The 18,210-nt window shown below is 47.9% G+C and overlaps 1 protein-coding gene across 1 annotated transcript in view; it reads left to right on the forward strand.

Annotated features, from left to right (window-relative positions):
* Positions 1–279: 279 nt before the first annotated feature.
* BMP6 (bone morphogenetic protein 6) overlaps positions 280–18,210 on the forward strand; it is a 144,699-nt gene continuing 126,768 nt past the window's right edge. The window contains exon 1 of the mRNA XM_067751951.1: positions 280–1,192. Within this exon, the coding sequence (XP_067608052.1) occupies positions 586–1,192 (607 nt within the window). The 5' untranslated portion in view covers positions 280–585. The remainder of the gene's footprint in view (positions 1,193–18,210) is intronic.

The following is an 18,210-nucleotide window of genomic DNA, read 5'->3' on the forward strand; positions in this document are numbered from 1 at the left end:
GAGAAGGAAGTGTAAGCCTCGCGGAGAAGGTGGGCATCTTGGGACGCCTAGTCCGCCACGGCCGGGGCCCTGCGGCGGGGTGAACTTCACGGCGGCCGTGCAAGCCGGCGAGAGGCGTGCGCGGGGATGATGCCCGGCATCCTCCCCAGCTGGTGAGCGGCCCCACCGTCCGTCCAGCCGCCCCGGAGGGCGCAAGGCAGCGCACGTGCGCGGGCAGCCAGACCTCGGAGAGACTGCGCCGTGACCCGCCCAGGAGCCAGGGCGCCGGCTGCCGCGCGGCCCCGACTCGGACGCACCTGGCCTGGAGCTTGCGCCTCCGGGGACCTGCACGGGAGCGTGGGGCTCCCCCCCTGCCCCTCCAGCGGCCCTCCCGGTGATCGCCCCCTCCTCCTCCCCTCCAGCCTGGGCAACTGCGGGCACCCCAGACGAACATGAGAGATACGGACTGAGGGCCAGGAAGGGGAAGCGAGCCCGCCGAGAGGTGGCGGGGCTCTTCACGCCCAAGGGCCACCGCGGCCGCGCTCCGGCCTCGCTCCGCCGCTCCACGCCTCGCGGGGCCCGCGGGGCCAGCCCGGCTCGGCGGGGATGCTGGGGCGGAGGGCGCCGTGGCTGTGCTGGTGGTGGGGACTGCTCTGCGGCTGCTGCGGGCCCCCGCCCCTGCCCGCCGCCGGGGGCGCGCTGCTGGGGGACGGCGGGCGCCCCGGCCCCGCGGAGCAGCCGCCGCCGCCGCCGCAGACCTCCTCCTCGGGCTTCCTCTACCGGAGGCTCAAGACGCACGAGAAGCGGGAGATGCAGAAGGAGATCCTCGCCGTGCTGGGCCTCCCGCACCGGCCCCGGCCCCTGCACGGCCTCCAGCAGCCGCAGCCCCCTGCGCTCCCACCGCCCCCGCCGCCGCCGCAGCAGCCTCGCGGGGAGCCCCCGCCCGGGCGGCTGAAATCTGCGCCCCTCTTCATGCTGGACCTGTACAACGCCCTGTCCGCCGCCGACGACGAGGACGGGGCTTCCGACGAGGAGAGGCGGCAGCCCGGGCCGCGAGGAGGGGCCGGCTCGTCCCAGACCCGGCAGGCGGCCCTCGGCAGCAGGAGCGTCCTGGCCCCCGGACCCGGCGGCGGCGGCGCGTCTCCACTGACCAGCGCGCAGGACAGCGCCTTCCTCAACGACGCCGACATGGTCATGAGCTTCGTGAACCTGGGTGAGGATCTGGGGGAGCGTAGCGACCGGCATCATTCCCCCCCGTCCCCCCTTTCCAGTCTCCCGGGCCCGGGGAGGGGAGTGAGAGGGTGGAGGAGCCCCTGGCGCTGGGGAGCCGGGCTGGCGCGGCGGGGACGCGGGGACGGGCCGGTTGCCCTCCCGCCACCTGCGCGGCCGGGGGCGGCACGTGCGCTCCCCTCGCCGGGGTTGAGCGCTGCGGCGGCGGGCGGGCTGGGACGCTGGGTCCCGAGAGCGGCGCTGGCTGGCGCGTCTCCGTGAGCTGCCGGAGCACAGTCCGCGCTTTTCCCGTTGGTGCCCGGCTCGGGCCACGCCAGCCCGACTGTGGCAGCGAAGTCCGGCCCGAGTGGAGCCAGCTGGGAAGGAGAAAGCTCTTCAGCACTTTCTCCTCCTGTTTTGGTTCTGCATCCTTAACGCTCTGAGTGCCAGTTTTCCCACCGGGACTCTGGAGACTCCGAGAGCAGCTGAGAACTCTGGAAACTTGACATGATTGCGTTTAGTGGTATTCACGGAATTGGGGGAGGAGGGATGCAGGAGGAGGTCCCGAAAGGACCGCGGAAGGCGCGCCAGTCCCGGCCAGGCGGGGCTTGCGCGGGTTTGGGGCCCGACCCCGAGCCCAGTTGGGGTCACCCGCCCAGTGCCTTCGCTCACATGCCTTTGGCCAGTGCCCCAGAAGGCCGAACTTTTGATCAGTGAGGCTCCAACTGCACGGGCAGGGAAAGGGTGCGGGTTGGGGGCCGGGGTTGGGCCGTGAGCTGGTCTGAACCGGTTGCCAGGCAACAGAATGGAAATTCAAGGGCGGCTAAATCGGGCTCAGCCACAAATGTTCTGTGGCAAACCCGGACGGAGTCACAGAGCCTTTACCCCCTTGAGTTTTCTCATCTGTTAATGAGAACGGTGTAAGGAAGACTTTTTCCAGAATCAGTGCCTCCGGTCTGTGCTACTCTTCATTCATAAACTGACTCAGCTTAGCGTAGACAAAGCGATGTAGGGGACGCGTTCTCTGCGGGGAGAAACGGGGCGCAGTAGCCACGCCCCAAGTGGGCGCAGCCGCGCGGTGGGCTGGGTCTCCGCGGACTTCCTTTCCGCGGCGAGACGCGTGGCTCTGGCCGGGCCCCAAAGTGGGTTAGCAGATACTTAGCAAAGTAGCACCCACGTCTCCAAGCCACGTCGAAGACGTCCGTCTTTTAAGGACATTATTTACTTGAATGATTCCCATGTAAAAACTTGAAGCGAATCTTTTACAAGTATGTCTAGGAGATGATTCTCAACTCCGGTGAGCGTTGGGGGAAGGAAGGAGAAGTGGGGCTGAGGGACGAGGTCTGGGAGGATATAGAGCAGGACGATTGACATCCAGGTGGTGCAGAAATCCTCCTGGGAGACTCATGGCACAGGGAGTGGAGTCTCCAGGCCGGCCAGTCTTGCTTCTTGCAGTGCCAGGGTTTCTGATTGGACAGGAAATGTCACAGTGTGTTGGGACAGAATCCAGGGTTGAGCCACCTCCAAGAAGTATTCTAAGGAAATTCTCATGCCAGTCAGTAAAGTTTGGGGGGTGGGGAGCGTGGGCGGGAGGAGAGGGACCAGTGCTTTTCCTTATTCTAACATTTCTGCTGCTCCTGGCTTAGTAAATTCCACCCATCGCTGCCCTCCCCCAAGTTTCCCCACAGCCTTGGGGAAATGTGTTACTGCCTTTCGGGGGTAGAGTCCCAACCTGAACAAAGTGGGGAGAATGGCACTCCTGGCTCCTCCAGGGACAATCATATTATAGTCTCCAGAAAACGGTCCCTAGGCTTTACAACAGGGTTCTCGACCTTGACTGACCATTAGCATCACCTGGGGCACGGAAAGAAGTAAGATGCTGGGCTTCTCCTTAGAGCAGTTAAGTCAGAATCTTAAGCTGGTGAGTTTCTGGCTTTTTTTTTTTTTGCCTTAGGTTTTTCTAATGTGTTGCCGTGGTCAAGAAACACTGGTGTGGGAGAACCTGATGTCTGAAGGAAATCAGAGCATCCCAGAAAGCAATTAAGAGCAATGCTTCCTATGTCAGTGGCTCCCAAACATTGCTATACATGAGAATTACCTGGGGGCTTTTGAAGTCCAGATGCCCAGGTGGTACCCGTATCAGTAGTTAACATGTGAGGTGGAAGCCAGGTATCAGCGTTTTTAAAGATTCCCCAGGTGATTCCAGTGGTGTTTGGGAACCGCTGGTGTTTGAAATTGTGAGAATTAGCTTGAGTAAAGTATGGTGACATTTACTGTGTTTAGTGACCTCCAAATTCTCCCCACTCCTTGCTTTTCTGACCTTTCCGGGTCTACAGGTGGGCACTGCTCCTGAGTCGCACTGCTTGAGGCTAGTTGTCAACTAATCCTGCTAAAGCGATGGTTTAACCTAGTATCTCGTTAGGGATATTTTCATTTTTCAGAAAGATTTGTAAAGATTCAAAAGAACAGCACTGAAAAATGCCAAGAGAACTCAACAGTAGGGTCATTTCAGGCCCGGGACAGGCTGATATGGAAGGAGAAAGATTGCTGGGTAGGGGATTCTGTCCCATGCCCCTCCTGTCATACCACTGGGCTTTCTGACTGCAAGTTATAAATATCTGTAGGTCCAATCCTGGACTCCACATGGGTGATTAGAGGAGACAGTCACTTCCAGGTAATAGAATCCAAGTCACAAGCTATGCCACCTGTCAGCGAAGCAGTCCATTTAATCTTCATCCATTTAGCAGTAGGAAAGGGGGATTTCATAACGAGAGGCTAAAAATGTGTTAAAATCTGATTATCATGGCTCTGAGCATAAGGACAGTTCATTTGAAGGAAGTAATTGCTTAGCAATGTGGATTCTCTAAATACGGACGCTGGGAGAATTCCACAGGTTTCTTACTCTGTCTCAATGGCGTGTTAGCTACGGCTTTACATGACTCTAAAAACCTATAGAAAGAGGCTACAGCATGGGTTTTAAAGTATTCTTGTATCTACTGAGTTAGGTAAGTTACAGACTGAAATAAGGGAATATGTTACATAGTTGTAAACATCCTTCTTCCCTGGGACGGGGGAGTAACTTACTCATGAAATACATTGAAAATGCTTTGAGCCTTGTCCGTCAGAGTGGTTATGAGGAAGTATGAATCAACAGGATACATTTCTCTTGCATATCCCAAAGGCTGGTCATTTGACTGGCCCACTGCTGTTTATGTTGACGGTTTTAGACCCTCTCTGGGTGAGTGGTCTGGGGATGTGTAACCTCCTTTGTCCTAACCGGCTGGTGTGCAGAGTGCCCGCTGGGCAAGCTTGGTGCACTCGTGAACCTGCATTCAATGTGGGCAACACATGCCATTTTCTACTTGTTTTCTAATGCTAAAAAGTGTCTTGGCAGCCTGATACGCAAGCCTGCCTATTTGGTGACCTTGGAGAAATATCCTGAAATAGCTCAGGTCTTAGCTTAAAATTCACCTTTGTAGAAGCAGCCTTCTCTCACCACTCCATAGAAACTGGCCCTGCTCTCACCCTCACCCACTTATGTACCATCACTGCACCCTGTTTATTTCCTTGGTTGCACTTATCACAAGGAGTATTTTTTTTTCTTTTAAAATTTGCTTACTCATTTGTTTGTCACCCCTCTAGGATGTCAGCCTCGAAAAGCAACCAGGCTTATCCACTGTTGTAACTTAAGTTCCTAACATAATGCCGAGTGTACAGAAGGTGCTTAATCAAGATTGAATGAATGAAAGTAGACACATTCATTTACAATTCATATTTCACTAACCTGGAAGGGTATATCTGATGTTTTATTTAGATCATTTACAAATGGTATACCTGATTTTTATTAAGTAAAACATTTGAGGTAAGTGAAGACATTTAGGACATTGAGATTCATGATATCTGGATGTATATATCATGCTTTATGAATATACCCCTTTATTAGTTACCCATACGTATATTAATTTGTAATACGCATTACATTTGAGAGTAGTGCGAAGGTTTCATTAAATCTCTGCATTTCAGACTTCATTTATTTTAAATTAATGAGGTGTTGATCTGCAGATGGTAGGATACAATGAAATAAAACACTCAAGCTATGGTCAGAAAAAGGAATCAGCGTGTGTTAGTACAAGTAACAAGAAACTTATTGTACTGAAAATACTGGCAATCTTCTGAACAAAATTACTCTCGGGAAACAATTTGTAGAAGAAAAATGGAATACTCCCTCCTTGGATTTGTAACTAGATACACTGTATTGTCTTTTTCTCACAGGATCAGTGGTCCTATTTTTCATTTAAGCTGCCTGTACTTAGGAAGATTTTTGTTAGCAGAAAAGAAACCTGTGCCTGCAAGCTATTCACAGCAAAAATAGTTTGGAGAATTTGGTTGCAATTGTGTGGCTCAGAGAAGGAGTAGATAGTCTCCTGAAGAGATTTCAAATAGTAAATGTGAGATTCAGTGGTATTTCAACAAAAAAAGTTGTACAAAGTGTTCTTCAACTCGGATCAAAGGGCAAGCAGATATCATTGTTTAGACCTTGGATGGTGTTTCCTCTGCTTGTCCTTCTAAGAATGGGTAGAAATCCTTTTGAAATGTGCTGAATCATTCTTGGTTCCTTTACTTGAGAGCTTACCTCTGATTAGCATGGAGGAAGGATTCCTAGTGATATAAACATCTGTGTAAGTGAAAAAAACCCAAAGTTCAGCACTTTCTTCAGCATGTAATTGTTTCATCACTGTGTCTTCAGAGTTTAGCTACTTTAAATGTTGGGTTTCACATCAGTATTTTCCTTGGATACGGCAGTGGGAGGGTGAATACTGGATATCGAAGGTAGGACAGCAAACTCTCAGATAACCAACTGCTCTCTCATCTTTGCCTCTCCCTCATCTGTTTATGAAGCTGAGTTAGGAAAGGAAAGCAAAGCAAAGCGAATACAATTTCTTGGGTAATTAACCAGCTTTGTGTAATTTTTTTCTCAAGTCCTCTAATGTTTCCCATTCTGTATTTAAAAATGAATTATTCCATGGAATGCTCTTCTTTCCTTAATATAAAGCCTTTGCAGTTTTCTTTTTTTCTCCAATCCTCTCCCTTTTGGGTTTCCCTCCCATGTACATCACCACAGTGCGGTAAGTAGGGTTCCCTGTGCTGCACAGTATGCTCCCCTCAGTTGTCCGTTTTATACATAGCATCAATAGTGTGTATATGTAATCCCAATCTCCCAGTTCCTCCCACCCCACCCCTTGCAGTTTTCTCTTAACTTTTCCATTTGGAGCCTTATTCTGAATAAGGACAAGCCTCTCCTCTTGTCTGAATTTGTCACATCACCACCTTCGGCCCCTCCAGCAGTAGGAAGGAAAGTAGGCAGTATTTTAATCGGATCATTGCATTCCTGACTAGACTAAGCTTCCGTAAGTATCTGAGTAAAAGGGGTAGAAACCAACATAGATACTTCCTAAGATGTGAGTCCTTTGCAGAATCCCATGAGTGTAAACAGCTGTGTTCCATTAACCTTTCTCCCCGACCCTCCCCAGGCCATTACCCTACCCTGCCGCAACCTAGGAAGGCGACATAGTGTCCTGGCTGAGCGGCCGTCACCCAGGGGCTGATAGGGTGGGCAGGTGGCATCTTCTCCTCCCCTTTTGTGTTCCCCATGAAGAGCTGGCGTGTTCCGTTGCCTTCATTTCTGTTTTCATCATGACAGCTGAGTTGCTCTTATTCAAGCACATTTTCTCATAATACTCCTACTTCCTGGCTCCCCCTTCCTCCACCTCTTGCCCTCCAGAAACTTGGGACCAGAAAACGGTCCCAGTCCTACCTGGAATGTATGAAAGTGGTGACAAGTATGTCAAGGAGAAGGAAAGCCATTCCCGTTTTCACACAAATTAGTTACTAAAGAACCAGGGCCATATCAACCTCTAGAGTTTTTGTGCGCGCCAGAAATTCTTGGAGCTGCAGAGTTATCCCTGTATGTCTTCCCCCACAAGCTATTTTTAAAAATGCTTTTTATTTATTTTAATTTTTTGTGTTTTTATCTAAAAAAATTTTTTAATTGAATGTTGTGTTAGTTTCAGATGTACAGCAAAGTGATTCAGTTACACATATATATCGATTCTTTTGCAGATTCTTTTCCCTGGTAGGTTATTAAGAGATATTGACTATAGTTCCCTGTGCTCTACAGTAGGTCCTTGTTTATCTATTTTATATATAGTAGCCATGTATATGTTAATCCCAAACTCCTAATTTATCCTCCCCACCCCAAGCTTTAGAAATAAGACATTGTAGTGCACTGAAGCAGATTGGATTTTTTGGCACAGTTTACTAGTGTTTTGAAAATATTGTTCTCTGCAATTACTCTTTCCACTGTAAATATGTAGTTATTTCAGCCTCCTTATGAAGTTAGACTCTGGAGCTGGCTGGGATCACACAGCTACCTTCCATGACTGTTGTTTTTCTGAAGGAACATGGCCAGCAACGGACAACCTGTTTTTTAAGTTGGGTTTCCTATATCAATAGGCAGTTGGGGATGATTGGTCCATTTGTGTTATCCATGGGTCCTAGAGTTTACAGCTTGAAAAGGTTCTTGCATATCATGTTTTCTGTTGTGTTTGCAGTTACATCTGTTAGATGTACTCAGAACCGTTTCTTCCTCGCTGCTGGTACGTCTTAAGGCTGAGGAACAACCAACAGAACCACAGAGAGAGCCTAATGCATCAGAGGAATAGGGCTATCGAGTTGTTGGTCAGGTGTGAGTGGATAATTCAGGAGAAATTATAAAAGCATGCAAGACCACAGCCCACGGCAAGAGATGGGGAGCCCAAATCTGGAATTTTGTGGGTTTTCTCTTACTGGATAGCATTCTCTCCTAGAACTCTGCTTTTAGAAAAGAAAAAGACTGTGCATCTCTAAAAATATCCCCCTCTTTGGTATGTCGAAGGACTGTTGACCTTAAAGAATTGTTTTCTGCTCCAAAACTGAGTTGAAAACCATGCTGCCCTGAGCGGCATTGTTCTGCTGATGTCCGCAGGCACTGATTCTCTTCCTGCCCTGCCCATATCCATTATTAAAGAGATTGGGTCCATAATAGAGATGCTATCTAAATTGCATCAGGTAATTCCTGGATGGGTCCCCACGGTCCTGTTATCTCCAACCCAGTCCCAGATGACTGGGTCGAAGACTCCCCTTCAGACATTTTTGCAGAATGAGGTTCTGGTTCTGAGTGGGAGAGCCTTCCTGGCTCTTGGGTTTATGGGCACACGCCCTTGGTTCCTGATCCTGCCAGATAGTTCGGGGATTGTCCTATGCCTGAAATGTCCTTGCTCTGTAGTGCTGATTTTATGCTCAGATTGTTTTCTCATCATCTGAGAGCTCCGAGGGGGGAGGAGCCGGGTGGCTTCACAGCAGGCAGAAAGCACTGCCCAGGAGCCCTCTCCACACTGCCCTTTGATATCCGCCGACAGCCTTATTATGACTCTCCTACCACTTACCCTTTTCACCTTGTCCAGAATGTAACTTCCAGCTTTAAACATCTGCGCCTGTTGATTGTTATTCCTGTGTTTACAGTCTTGTTGGTTTCCTGTTCATGAACATGGGCTGGCAGAAAATTGACTCGTGTTTCAGCAGAGCCTGAACTGACTGCATCACCCGTGCTGATGAGGCCGGGAGATTTTTATAATCGGCCTTGCTGAATCTCTGAGACAGTTTACTTTCTCTCCCCCACCCCGCCTTTCAGTCTACGAGTTGAAATATTCTAAAGACAGAGCCTTGTAAACTACACAGTGAAGGACTGAAAGTTTTACTGGTTTTGCAAATTTTATCGAACACTCTATCAGGATAAATTAGCAGAGAAACTGTGCATTAAAAAAAAATACACTTTACTTTTTAGAGTAGTTTAAGTCTACAGTAAAATTGAGTGAAAAGCTCAGAGTTCCCACATAACCCCAGGCCTCCGCATGTGCACAGCTCCTCCTGGGATCACCATTCCCCACCAGGGTGGTACGTTTGTTACAGTCAGTGAACCTGCACGGTCACATCATTATCACTCAAAGTCCGTAGTTTGCATTACAGCTCACTCTTGGTGTCGGACATTCTGTGGCTTTGGATGAATGTCTACTGACATGTATCCATCATTATGGTACCATACAGAGTAGTTCTCACTGCCCTAAAAATCTTCTGAGGAGAAACTGTACTTTCAGCCAGAAAAGCTAATCGGTAAAAATCCTAAGATTCAAAATATGCAGAGTTTGGGGGAAGGGAAACAAAATACCTTTGCTGAACAATATTTTGTTTCTGCTGCTTTACCCCATCAGTGTACAAGTAATTTTGACTGACTATGTAGGCCTTATTTTGTGCTTCCGTGTGTTGACACCAAATCCATTAGAAATCTCTCTCTCGTTTTTTTTTTTTTAAGTCTAGGAGTTTAAAAATCTTTTTTCGCCCACATACTTTCAGTGAGGTGTCTGTCACCATAGTACCTAGACAATCCCTCAGGCAGAGATATGAGCGATTAAATTTCTCCCTGGCTTGTGCCCTGTTTGATCCATGCTTGGCGGGATTTGGGCGAGTGAAAGAAAGAGGCCTGAAGAATGAACAAGAATTAGAGGAATTCTGTGCTTGTAAATTATTAAAATTTGGGAGGTTGTTGGGAGAGGGGTTAAAGTTTTCAGAAAGGAAGAAAATATATTGTTAAAACTTAGTTTGATTACTGCATTGAAAAACTCACAAAAATACCTTTTCATGGCCTTAGTGGCAGGATCGGGGACTTGAAAAGGTTTCCTCAGGAGAGACTGTTTAGATCAGATTAAAATTAAATTAATAAGACTCCGTAAACCAGAGGTCTTTGTGGGTGAGGCACATTTGCTTTGAACTGTTTTCTGTGAGAAAGGGCTACACAAATTAATGGTGAATAAATGAGAAGATGCAATAATGTAAACAAGGAACATGGTAACCCTAAAGAGTGCTGTTGAACAAATAGTTAGCAATTCATTTGAGGTAGTTTGGGAACTTGTGAGCATTTCTTGACAAATACTGTACAGGTGAGACACTTCGTGAATTCTCCCCAGGTCTCCTTGTGTCAGCTCTGCGTGTTATTGGGATGTCTTCTCACTGAATTCTAGCTAAATAACCTCCTTTATTTCCCCTACATCCCTGCAGAGATGAAACCTCTCAAAAAGAGGAGCTTGGGACCAGGGCCAGATCGGTGGATTTGAGAAATTCGGCTTTGTTCTCTAACACCTGACTTGGTACGCGCTGTGGTTTAACTAGCTCTCTGTCTGGTGGGATAGAAGTTTAATCACGCCAGAAGTGAAATGATACCGAAGGGTGGGGCTAAGATTATGGAGGTTAAATTGAGGAAGACACAGGTGTCTTCAGTTGAAGATATTTGGAGAGTTGCATTTTCCCCGAGGTCCATGGAACAGACCTTTGCATTTTTATGGGGTCTGTTTAGGGCAGGATCCCCTAATTCCAGCTTTGGGAACTTGTCCCACAAATCTGGCACCTCACTTATTTCATCTACTTAATTGAGGTTGTTTGTCTCTATTGTTATACATGCACATACATGTCATCACTCTAAGATGTGGAAGCCAGCATAGCTGTGGGGATGCAGGTGGTACCCACTGGAGCTTAGTTTCTCCCTCTCTCCTCTTGCTTTTCCCTTCTCTTTTCCTCCCATTAATAAATTTGGCAACTCCATTGCATTTTTCCCCTATTTTCTATCTGTTCGTTTTCCGTATGCCTTTGGTTGTCCTTGACCTAACAGCAGATTGTATACATCTCCATGGATTCTGGTAGCTTCTACCACCAAAACGATGCATCGCTCACTAGAATGGTTAAGTAGCTGGTTTTCTTGATGGTGCTAGAAAGTGCTGAAGGCCTCTTCAGTATAGAGTTGAGGAAAGAGCACCTGATTAAGATTCGGGAAGCTTAAGCCTCTAGTCTTCGTGTTATCCCTTTTTACAGTAGCATGTTCGAGCCACTTAACCGAAGTTCTGAGTCTTTCCTTGTCTGTAAAGTGTGAGTATTGGGCTAGATCAGCATTTTCCAAGTAGCGTTTCATGGAACACTTTTCCCAAATGCTCTGCAGAGGAAGAACGTGGAAGCGCTTTATGTCATATTCTTTTCTTTGAGATTTCCACGTCTAGGAGCATGTTAAAGCCCTGACAAGCCCAGCGGTAGGGAAGTCTGCTAACTTGCTTTAATAGAGTTTTCTGAACCGACTTTTCTTCTGTAACCCTTTTTTCCCCCTGAAACATCCTTGTGTCAGACCTGGGCCTCTCTGTCCCAAGGGCCACTCCTGACCCTCCCCTGGTCTTCTCTGTAGAGCAGGGATGGGACCCCAGAAGGGTGCCTTTCCAGCTGCTACTACTCTTCTGTGTCTCTGGCTCCCTCTGGAAGGGCTGCCTTGTGCCATTTCCACTGGTGGCCCCAGGCTCTCTTCCTGAGGATGGAAGTGGCTTCTGACTACTGCTTATCCATGGGGTGTCTCACCACAACCTGCTTGCCTTCCCCACTGTGATGCCTCCAGTCCCCTGCATTCATTTCCCTCTGTTGTAAACACCTGCTGGGATTTCTCTTTTGCTGGCTGGACCCCGATTGCTACGGCCTTTTAATTCTCTGGAACACAGCAGAGAAACCCCAGACGATACAATGTTCAGAAATTAATTCTAGGAGTGTAATTCTATTGTGTATCTCTGACTATTTTTTTAAACAGCTTTCTTGCAGTATAATGGACACACAGTAAGCTGCTTATTTAAAGTATAAATATGGTAAACTTTGACTTATATAAGCACCTCTGAAACCAGCACCGCAATCAGGATAGTGAATGTATCCAGAGCTATTCTTTTAAACAGTTGTCTATGCCAGGAAGTGCAGTAATATCCTAGCCCCCAGGAAGCGTAGTGAAAATTCCCATCTTTCCTTGATGCCATTGCCGTTCATGCTTTTATACGCTTTGAACATCCTTAAGAATATAATTTGCTGAAGATGCTTGTGAATGGTTTTCTTGGATTAGAGACCTCTGGGGTCAAGCCCACTCTTTGCAGTGGTGACTGGCCTCGATCCTGTGTCTTACCTCCCATATTTATTTTAGGAGCTCGTAATAAAGATAGGCAGATCTCTTCTAATTTCGACGTCAAGCATCAGGGGCACTTTGGGAGGGTTAATGACCCTATTGGCATCTCCTTCCTCAGTCCTCAAGTTGAAAAGATCTGATCCTTCTGGCAAACATCACAAAGATGCTTCCTTGTGTTTCTGTTTTAAATTCTGGCAATTGAGGTAGGGCACAGGTCCAAGAAATTTACGAAAGTAGACTCCAGTTTACTCCTAACTTCCCCCCGCTCTGCTCATCTTCCTCCAAATGTTCTGTAAGCTTAAACAGAGCTGCATTTTTGCGGGGGGGCGGGCAGGTTGTAAGAACATGTCAGTATTGTATTTCTTTATGGCCTTTTGCCTTAAAGAATGACTGATGTCACTTATTATCCTATTATCTCAGCAAGGCAAAAACAGACTTTTATAGCTTCAAACTTACAGCTATAAAAGCAGATGGATAGGGGAGAATTTGGAGATCTGGGGAGAAAATTATTAGTTAGAGTAGTGTTGATGTTCCAGATAGCACCCAGTCACACGACAGAACAGTCTGGTGAAGTTGCTTAGCTCTCTCCCCCGCCTCCCTGCCATTCAGGGAAGCTGCTGTTCCGTTGCTGCCCATTTTCTCCTGTCCCGTTGCCATCTGACCTCTGTCCCCATCACTCTGGGGACATTCTTCTATCAGGGGCAACTAACCACTCTGCCCTGAGTCTTCACCCTCCTCTCCGGAAGCCTTTATCCCTCTGACACTCCTTACCCCCCGCTGTACAGTCCTAAGAAATTCCTTAGCTTCTGTAACTCTGCTTGCACCCTCTGCGTTCTTTTTCTATCCTCCAGATTTCTGTGTGGGGACATTCCTGAAAAACAGCAAAAGATTCAGAGGGTTGGCATGTGGCACTCGACCTACACATGGGGCTGAGATGGCCGTGAGTTTCGAGGGGTGGGGGGAGCACACTCAGATGTAGGAGTTAGGAGATGACGTGCGTGATGGTGGCCAGGTGCCAGCCTTCAGTGATGCGCGTGCAGGCTGAGTGGACCGTGGTGATGGGGACCCTGGCAGCTGGTGGATTCAGGCAGCCAGATGTCAGCTACAGGGAGGTATCTCAGCTCGGAGCCCCTCCTCGTGTACACTTCCCTTTTGCTTACCTATCCATTCAAAGTGTAGTCAAAGTTTGCTTCTCAGACCGTCTTTGTGCAAGACCCAGTTGGGTTTTTTAAAATGTCTAAATTTCTGTGGACCCATACTTTTGTCAAATTCATTAAAAATGAACGATTAGAGAGGTGAAATGGAAAAAGCAAAATACATATAAAATCAAGCCTCAATTTCTAATGATCAGATTCCATTGATATAAAATGATTGATCAAGTTGCTACTAAACTGTCTGGACAGTCTCCCTTTTGTACTCGTCTCACTGCAGGACAGTCATGCAGAGTTTGTGAGTCAGCACAGATCTCTCTCTGTCTCTCTCTTTTTTTTTTTTTTTGCGGTACGCGGGCCTCTCACTGCTGTGGCCTCTCCCGCTGCGGAGCACAGGCTCTGGACGTGCAGGCTCAGCGGCCATGGCTCACGGGCCCAGCCGCTCCGCGGCATGTGGGATCCTCCCGGACCGGGACACGAACCCGCGTCGCCTGCATTGGCAGGCGGACTCTCAACCACTGCGCCACCAGGGAAGCCAAGAGATCTCTCATTTTTATTGACGTGCAATGAAAACCTTCTTGGACTCGCCAGGACTCAGGGGCTTTGCTGTGGGAATCTACACTTGAACAAGCCTGCGTGGACGTGAGAGTGCTGACACAGGGTTGAGAACCGGGGTGCTCATTGCTCAGGGTCACCCTCAATCTCTGTCCTCACTCCCACACCCAAGCAGTTGCTGGACTTACTGTTTCTGCTTCTGAAATCTCTCACTCGCGTCCCTCCATCTTTTTCCTCCTTTCTCTCCCCACGTTTTCCAGATGAGGTCTTTATGAGTTTGGCCTGGACTTCTATGCCGGCCTGCCCCCCTGCTAATCCACCCTTGCATCAGCGCCAGCTCGGTGTCTCTGTAGCACAGATGTGATCTGTTATCTCCCCTCCGTCACCTTCATTGGATCCTTATGGCCCCGAAGGAAGCCAGGGTGCCGTTCTGACTCCATGCCCTTTGCATTTCATCCCCTCCCTCCCTCTTTGTCCCCACTGTCATTCAACCAACCAAGTCTGCTCCGTGATTTCCTTCCTGTGGCCTTTTCTCCTGGTATCTCCCATTTGCATTGCATCGCTTCCCATTTCCACATTCTCAGTTCGACCTGTTCTTTAAACCCCAGCTCAAATGCCATCTTAGCAAGGAATCCTTTTGGGAATTTGCTTACCACGTGCCATGACTCTTTGGGGTCTAGTGACCTTCCCCAGTGCATGTCAGCATGGAGTGGCATTCGCAGTTCAGATGTGTTTGCACATGAACTCCGTGTGGCCTAGAGGAGGGAGCTGGGAGCCTTAAGTTCCAGTGTGGGTGCTCTCCCTGCCAGCTGGGTAGATCTGGGCAAATCACCTTCAACACCGACTTCTCTGATTCTTTGTCATGCAATGCTTTGTTCCTCCCAACACGCCTTCTCCCCGCAGGTACCCGGCGCCGTGCCTTACCTTACATGATACTCAATAGGTGCTCATGGGATGGATGGGGGTCAGTTTCTCTAAAGTCTAATGACTGTGTGTGGTCTTCCTTCTCTCTCTCAACGCCAGTAACATCATTTGTTTGAATGAGAGAATTCTAAATGGTGAAACACTGCAGATCTGAGGAGTGCTTATGAACTTCCATTTCACTGGTGGTTATAAGACAAAATGTTGCCTTCTTTTGGGTTTTATGTTCTGTGACTTTGTAGATGGTGGAGGGGGGAATAAAAGGCCTCAGGGAGGAGAGATGTTGTTTTCCCTCTATCTGATGTCATTATGACTTTAATAAGTATTCATAGGAGTCAGAAGTGCTGCTCGATCTAAATTTAAGTTTCCTGCTTATGCTACGGCTCCGCCTGCAGGTGTCAACGCCAAATACTTATCTTGTCAGCTTCTCCAGGAGGCGGCTGGCTTGGCTTCTGTCGTGAAGGTGTTAGTCACTCTGTTTACATAAGGGCTGAGGGGGTGACATCATGTCTATTGAATCAAAGTCACTCAGCTCCCCCTTGGGCAACAGGGAGCGTTTAAATGCCCAAACCAGATCAAAGCCAAGGGCAGAGTTGAGATACCCCTGCCCAGGAGGAGCGAGGTCTGGGCAGAGGGAGGGTGGTCTCTTGGGTGGGTGTCCGAAACAGATGTGCATTATTGCCTCCCTGTGTTTCCGGACCATTGGTGAAACGAATCATGTAGAATAAAACTCGGAGCGGCCAATCCAGAGAGACGGCTTAAGTGGGCGCAGGTGCGTCCAAATAGGTCGGAAAAAATGTCAAATCAGGGATGTTTCTTTTTATAGGCTGTTAGAAAAGTTGTTTAAAATTAAACAACTCTTCAGTACTTAAATTATGTATAATGAGGACAGGTAGGTCCTGGAACAGAGAACTTTTTTTTTTTCTTCCTTATCCCACTTCAGTTTTGCTCTCCCTACTAGAGTATGCCAGACAAACACTTTCATTTCCAGGATATGTATTAGCCTCAGCGTGGAGGGAACGGGGAGAGACGGCATCGATAGAGGCCAGAGAAGTAGCAAATCTAGTTCACTTTCACGTTTTTATTTGATGACATGTGAGGATGTAGCCACGGGAACTATGAAAATGATTCGAGACTTGTGAGTCCCATCAAGTGATAACCTTGTGAATTTCATACCTTTTAAATATAGGTAAATGTAGAGGAAGATATATTATACAGTTGACATTCCCTTTACACCTCCCAACCCCAAATAAATAGTTTATTGATACACTCTCCAGCTTGGTTGCAGTGTAATTGACAAATAGAAATTGTATATATTTAAGGCGTCTGTGGTGATTTTTTTTTTTTTTTTTTTTGCGGTATGCGGGCCTCTCACTGCTGTGGCCTCTCCCGTCTCAGAGCACAGGCTCCGGACGTGCAGGCCCAGCGGCCACGGCTCACGGGCTCAGCCGCTCCGCGGCATGTGGGATCCTCCCGGACCGGGGCACGAACCTGCGTCCCCTGCATCGGCAGGCGGACCCTCAACCACTGTGCCACCAGGGAAGCCCCATGGTGATGATTTGATATATTGTGAAATATTGTCACAATCAAGCAATTAACATATCCATCACCTCACATAATTTCCATTTTCTTTTCTTTTGTTTGTGGTGAGAACACTTAAGATCTACCCTTTTAGCAGATTTCAAGCATACATTACAGTATTGTTACTGTAGTCACATCGCCGTGCAGGAGATCTCAGGGACCTATTCATCTTGTGTAAGTGAAACTTTGTACCCTTGGACCAACATCTTCCTGTTCCCCCCTCTCCCCCAGCCTCTTGCATCCACCATTCCACTTTCTGCTTCTACGAGTTTGGCTATTTTAGAGTCTACCTATGAGTGCGATCACACACTATTCATCCTTCTGTGTCTGGATTATTTCACTTAGGATCGTGTCCTCCAGGTTCATCCACATGGTCGAGAATGGCAGGGTTTCCTTCCTTTTTAAGGCTGAATACTATTCCGTTGTACGTATATCCCATGTTTTCTTTTTCCATCTGTTGATGGACACTTAGGTTGTTTCCACATCCTGGCTAGTTCAGTGTTTTGCTTTTTATTTTTTTTTACCTTTGGCCGTCTTTAGGAACAAGTAACCCTGTGTAATGTTGCATTATTTGGGAATTGTAAGGTTACGGTGTCTCAGCCTTTGTACTATTTATGCCTCATTTTTTTCCCGTTTGGCTCTTGTAAGGAGCATGATTTATCTTGCATCTGTAGGGTGTTCTCTAACCAGGGCATTTCCACTCTCCTCTCAGGGTTGGATGACATGAGACACTCTTCTGAAGCAGATGGCTCATCCTTTTGGCTTCTCTTTTCCTAGAGGCCTTTGTTTTCAGGACAGTGGAAATGCTCGCTCCTTCCCAGGCACCTGATGCCTCTGTCTCCCCCATCTGGCGATCCGTTTCTGTGGCTCTGCTGGTGCTTGGGGCCTGGCTCACAGGAAACTGAGCTCAGAATCGAAACTCCTTCCAGAATGCCACCTTGCATCCCTAAACACCACAGGGACAACTGGGGTAGCCCCGTTTCACTCTGTGAAAATAAAATATGTCACCAGGATGTTTCACTGGAATGAGGAATTTATTTCCATGATTCTAAGGTCAACTACAGTACATGGTTTTTCCTACTGGGCAGCAAACATGTTTTACTGAACCCTCACCTAAGAGCTTTTCGTTTATAACTCCACGATGAGTTCTTGGCTTCCTCCTTGTTGATGCTTGCAAATATTGTGATTGACTTCCACACCTTTTTGGGGAAGCAAATTCCAAGTTATGATTCATCTCTTAATTTTGGCCAGCATTTTGTTGTGAACATTTTCAAACGTACTGAAAAATGGAGAGATTTTTATAGTGAATATCTATGTACCCTCCACAGAATGCGAAAAAGATCTATTTGTAAAAGGCTGACAGATAGCATATGAAGACAGAAGGACGTTGGTTCTACTGTTGCATCATTTTACATTTTGGGAGATAGAGTGGTAGAGAGTGTGCCTCTAACTAGATGGCATCTGAGGCGTCCTGGGTGGTACACCCTGAAGAAAAGCTTCCTGAAACCCAGGGATTATCTTCCATGTTAGAAATGACAGGTTGAATTGTTTGTCCAGTGTTTATGGAGTCCCTTGAAGGCACCTGGCTAGGTGCTGACCACAGTAGGGACAGGGAGAGGTGGAGTTGCATAGACCCCTAACCCTGACCCCAGACCCCTTTGTATTGTGGTGTCTATGATAGAGGTAAAAACAATATTATGGGAGCATCAAGGAGGATGTGATTAATTCATGGGGGGACTTGACCTT

This window comes from Pseudorca crassidens, chromosome 10, assembly GCF_039906515.1.
Source record: "Pseudorca crassidens isolate mPseCra1 chromosome 10, mPseCra1.hap1, whole genome shotgun sequence".
In the NCBI taxonomy this organism is placed as follows: Eukaryota; Metazoa; Chordata; class Mammalia; order Artiodactyla; family Delphinidae; genus Pseudorca; species Pseudorca crassidens.